General features: G+C 28.0%; 1 protein-coding gene across 1 annotated transcript; it reads right to left on the bottom strand.

Moving 5' to 3' along the window:
* Window positions 1-4,280: 4,280 nt before the first annotated feature.
* Window positions 4,281-4,615, bottom strand: BDBG_18093 (uncharacterized protein; the record flags this gene model as incomplete). Its single annotated transcript, XM_031725679.1, has 2 exons — window positions 4,281-4,370; window positions 4,424-4,615. Coding segments are annotated over 2 exons (281 nt in total), but the record flags the coding sequence as incomplete, so codon positions are not given.
* Between the last annotated feature and the right edge of the window lie 1,522 nt (window positions 4,616-6,137).

The following is a 6,137-nucleotide window of genomic DNA, read 5'->3' on the forward strand; positions in this document are numbered from 1 at the left end:
TTGAATCGTGCAACGTTATAACGCTTCACGCTCTTCCCTGCATTATTTCCACAGCGGCTTTGCAGGCGCCTTATGGCTGTGAGGTTGTTGTTATTTCCCAGTATCGTTAAGGTAGTGGAGGCGGGTGGCAGGAGAATGGCGTGCATGAGATGACAAGCTCAGTGTAATTGATTGCTGAACTCTGATACTATAATATTATTATCTGCATCTTATGAGTCAGCTTCATAAGATAAAGCTGTGTTTTTAATTGATTTAAAATTATCAGTTAATTTCTCTCAATATTCTTCAAATCTTGCATTGAAATCAGAAGAACTCTTATCATCTTATTAATGTAATAAGTTGAATCACTGTACTACTGTGAAGCTGCAGTTGCAGTAATCTTTGATTTAATTCAGTAGAAAGTCTTTGAATTCTTTTCAAGTTATAACAGTATTAATATGCTTGAGCTCTCTCTTCTTGATAGCTCAAGTAATCACAGAGATGTCTTCAAGAAGGTTAACAGTGTATATTACTCATACCTCATGAGTATTATACTGACTCAGATTAAGGCAGAATTTCTGTTCAAGAATACAGATAAAGCTGTGAAATTCAGATAATATGTTTTTCTTATATCTTGAAGAATCTTCAATCTTAATCTCTCTATCTTCATAATAGATATAGATGTGTAGAGGCCGCAGCAGTGATAGAATAATTGAAGAGCTCATATTAAAATATACAGTGAGTTCAGAAATCTCAGATTTCTGCTGAGATAGAGATGTACACACTCTAGAGAATGATATAGAGTTTCTCTCAGAGAGTAAGATCAGATCAGTCTCAGTATGAGTGTGTGAGATTATATTAATCTGTTAATAGAGCTTGACTGATTCAAACTTGTAATCAGATTGAGTGATTTGAATTGTAATCTGACAGAACTGAAGTGATGACTAGTTAGCAGTGTCATGTAGAGATAGTTATTGAGAAGCTGTATAAGTGAGCTTGACTATCTTGCTTGAATAGTGAGCTTGTAGACTACAGAGTTATTGTGAGAATATCACAGATATGATACTTAGTATACTAAGAAGATTGTATGAGAAATACAGTAACTCTTGTATATATTTCAGTAGAAGAAAAATGAATCACTGACTTCTTTGATGAAGAGCCAGTATCTAGTTATTTTATATAGACAATGAGTGAATACTCTTCTCTTATTTCATGAGTAAGAATAGTCAGAGTAATACCTCAGTAACATCTCACTGTCAAGAAAGAGTAATCTGCTGATCTTGTATAGAAGTGAGGTTCTCATATTCATCAATCAAATCTTTCTATAATATATTCAAATAATGTCATAGAGTGGTTGAGAACTGGTTCAGACAGGATGAAATCATCCGCATGAAAGCAATGACCCGTGTGGAACCGCCATGAGGCCTTGGCGCGGCCGGGAGCGTGACATGTCTATACTGAAGATAATATCAATTTTATCTCAGATTTCTGAAATTTAGACTGTGAATCTGAAGTCTTTGATACTGAACTATTTATAATAGTGAAAGCTTTCAAACTCATTAAAATAAAATCTTATAAAAGAGGAAATAGTTTGAAAGAGATATAAATATTCTCTAATAGTCAAGCTGCTTTAAAAAGACTTAGAAATAGTTAGATTTATAATGATCAAATAAATCTTAAACTGATCTTAAACCCTGTTTTAAAAATTCAAAAGAGAAGAATATCAAAGCTGATAATTTATCTATACTAAGTTTCTGCTTATATGAATATTCATGATAATGAATTGACTGATTCAGCTGTAAAAAAGAGTGCAGAATTGAGTAGATCTATTCAAAAAATTATATTCTGATCTTTTATAAAGAGAAAAATAAAAGAATCTTGTTTAGATAAGTAGAATAAAAGCTGACAGAAATAAAAGAAGAGTATACATTATTCAAGATTTGAAATAAAACTCAAGTGAAAATCTTGTTCAATTAAATGTAAAAAGAAAATATTCTCATCTATAATACAGCTGAAACTAGAATATGACTATTTCAAATCTTATATACAAAGATTTAATGATAGATTTGATTTAATAGAATACTTATTCTGTAATATAAATAAGAATTCTGAGTATATTATAATACACTGTGTATTATATAATAGTCTCAGAGTAAGATTGAAAGAGAAGTATAATCTAAAATAATTAAATATGAGATTCTTATTCTCAGCTGAGACAGAAATTAAATACTTAATAGACTTTCTATCAGAAACTCAAGCAGCTATAAGAAAATGACTAAATTCAGAAATATCTGAATATGAAGAGGAGAAAATCAATCAGATATAGTCTGTTAAAACAGCTATATACTATCTTTTAATAATTTGTTTTATTACAGTCTCTCTTTACTCTATCTTTTTCTTTTAATTTCTTTCTATCTATCTATTTAATATATTTATCTTTAAGACTGTGTTCTCTTTTCCTTTGTCATGATATTGTCAAATGATTTCAAAGTATCAGAAGATGTTAAAACACTGTAATTTATAAACAGTTTTTATATTCTGAGCTGGAATTTTTTGATTTTGTATATCTGAAATTGATGAATGTATAATAGTTAACTTTACAGATATAGAAAAAACCCTGAGAACTAAAAGTTCTCAGATAGATGTCATAGTCTCTGACTGCATACATCTATAATTGAAGAATAATAATAATAATAATAAAGTCAACTATTATACATTTATCAATTTCAGATATGTAAAATCAGAAAATTTCAGCTCAAGATACAAAAACTGTTTACAAATTACAGTATTTTAACATCTTCTGATACTTTGAAATCATTTGAAAATATCATGATAAAGGAAAAGAGAATATAGTCTTAAAGATAAATTTATAGAATAAGATCTCTGCAGTTTATATCTTAAGCTATATACATATTTTAACACTCTATATAACTGACCGCTGTCTTTGTTCTCTCAGACCTGTTTCAGAGATTATCATTCTCTCTAAAGAGCTGTCACTCAGCTAGCTTCTGTAACTAGCTTACTTATAAGTGAGATTCTCACTAAGAATAATATCAGAGCTACTCAATTCTAGTTAAGTTTCTAATCTTTCAGCTGTTAATCTCAGTATTTCAGTCTATTAATTAACTGTTACAGTTTTATTTATATTAATCATCTATTAAAAGCATCTAAATCTCATCTTATCTAGATTCTTACTAGACCTGAGATGTTCTAATTAGATAGTTTTTAAATATCAATTCTCTGAAAGTGAGTGTCTAGAGTGAGAGAAATAAGATCTGATCAGTTAAACTTAATAATAATTTACTATTCTGCAGATACTCTAAATCTTAATCACTCTAGTACTGATTTAATTTAAAGTACTCAGAGAACTGTTAATTCTATAATCAGTGAGAATTAGTGCTCAGAAATCTCTGAGATAAATATCTTAAGCTTGATAATGATTTACTATAGTGTATCTGAGAATCTCTGATACTGTTTTATAACTTAACAGTGAAAGCTGTGATTAAGATGACTCTCACAGAGTTCAAATCTGCTCTCTTTTAACATTCATTCCCCGGGGGGAAGGCCGCTAATTAAGACTTCACAATAGTGTAGTTAATTACTACGTCACTGAGTCAGTGTATAGCTATTTTAACAGACTATATCTGATCAATTTCCACCTCTTCATATTCAGATATTTCTGAATTCACTTATTTTCTTGTAGCTGCTTAAGTTTCTGATAGAAAGTCTATTAAGTATTTAATTTCTATCTCAGTTGAGAATAAGAACTAAACTGACCGTGTGACTGTGTCTGAAATCAGAATCAAACTTTATAGTTATTATATTATCTAAAAGTATTACTTCTGATCATAATTTATATTCATTATATTAATTTCAAATCACATTATTTTAAATATTAAAGATCTCAGATTTACTTTTCAAATAAAAATCTAGTTCTGAATAAAGAATATATTTGAATTCTTAGTCATATTTTCATTCTGATCTCATTATTGAGAATGATATTAAATAAGATTATGAAATCACTTCTCACTTACATAATATCATAACATAGTACTCATTTGTTGAAAATTTAATAGAAAGTATTATCAAATATCATTACTTTTCTAAACACAGACTATAATTCATATAATTTTAATTATGAAAAAAATATAAAATATAAAAAAAAAATAAAAAATAAAAAATAAAACAAAAACAAGAAAAAATCACAATGAAAAAAAAAAATAAAAGAAAAAGAAAAAAAATAAAAAATAAAAATAAAAAAAATCAAGATTATAGAGTTATAGTATTCTTAAAATACTTACTTCTCAGAGTCTTTACAGTCTTTATCATCAACTGTGTATCTCTTATAGTGAGAATAACATAACTGTGATGAGCTATTATCTTAATATTATCTAATAAATAATCAGTATATATCTGTATAAATGTGAATATTTAGAAAATATACATTCAAAAAGTATGGCTAGAATGAACTCTGCTGTCACTTGAATAATATTAAGAATAGAATACTGAAATTGATGATTCTCTTCATTGATTTTATAGATAAGACATGTGAAGATAATTTTAAAAAATATAAGATTCTCTGACTTCTGATAAAAACAGATCTCACAGAGAGACTTTATTTTTATAATATTAGAGACTAAGTGCTATTAAAAAGTATTACTTTTATACAATGTATATACACTTACTGTGATGATTCACTCTCTGTGTATATAACTGAGAGTTATAGCTTTTTCATACTACACAGCTCTTTCTGAGATACTGCTGCTGATTTATAACTTATACAGTCTCTCAGTTCAGTATATACTGTATATATACAGCTCTGTATACTATTATTATTATTATTCTTCAATTATAGATGTATGCAGTCAGAGACTATGACATCTACCTGAGAACTTTAGTTCTCAGGGTTTTTTCTATGTCTGTAAAGTTAACTATTGTACATTCATCAATTTCAGATATGCAAAATCAGAAAATTCCAGCTCAGAATACAAAAACTGTTTACAAATTGCAGTGTTTTAACATCTTTTAATACTTTGAAATCATTTGACAATATCATGACAAAAGAAAAGAGAGAAAGAACACAGTCTCAAAGATAGACACATTAAATAGATAGATAGAAAGAAATTGAAAGAAAAAGATACAGAAAAAGATAAAGTAAAGAGAGACTATAACAAAACAAATTATTAAAAGAGAGTGTATAGCTGTTTTAACAGACTATATCTGATTGATTTCCTCCTCTTCATATTCAGATAATTCTGAATTTAGCCATTTTCTTATAGCTGCTTGAGTTTCTGATAGAAAGTCTATTAAGTATTTAATTCCTGTCTCAGTTGAGAATAAGAATCTCATATTTAATTGATTTAGATCATACTTCTCTTTCAATCTGACTCTGAGACTATTATATAATACACAGTGCATTATAATATACTCAGGGTTCTCATTTGTATTGCAGAATGAGCATTCTATTGAGTCAAATCTATCATCAAATCTTTGTATATAAGATTTGAAATAGTCATGTTCTAGTTTCAGCTGTATTATAGATGAGAATATTTTCTTTTTACATTTAATTGAACAAGATTTTCACTTGGGTTTTATTTCAAATCTTGAATAATGTATACTCTTCTTTTGTTTCTGCCAGCTTTCATTCCACTTATCTAAACAAGATTCTTTTATTTTTCTCTTTATAAAAGATCAGAACATAATTTTTTGAATAGATCTGCTTAATTCTGCACTCTTTTTTGCAGCTGAATCAGTCAATTCATTATCATGAATATTCATATGAGCAGGAACTTAGTGCAGATGAATTCTCAGTTTTGATATTCTTCTCTTTTGAATTTTTAAAACAGAGTTTAAGATCAGTTCAAGATTCATTTGATCATTATGAATCTGACTATTTCTAAGTCTTTTTAAAGCAGCTTGACTATCAGAGAATATTCATATCTCTTTCAAACAATTTCCTCTTTTATGAGATTTTATTTCAATGAGTTTGAAAGCTTTCACTATTACAAATAGTTCAGCATCAAAGACTTCACATTCAGAGTCTAGATTTCAGAAATCTGAGATAAAATTAATATTATCTTCAGTATAAGCAATGTCTGTGCCTAATCTATTCAAGTTCTCATTTTTTGAGTCATCTGAATAAATCAGAATAGAGTCTT

The sequence above is a fragment of the Blastomyces gilchristii genome, assembly GCF_000003855.2.
Source record: "Blastomyces gilchristii SLH14081 genomic scaffold supercont1.61, whole genome shotgun sequence".
Classification (NCBI taxonomy): Eukaryota; Fungi; Ascomycota; class Eurotiomycetes; order Onygenales; family Ajellomycetaceae; genus Blastomyces; species Blastomyces gilchristii.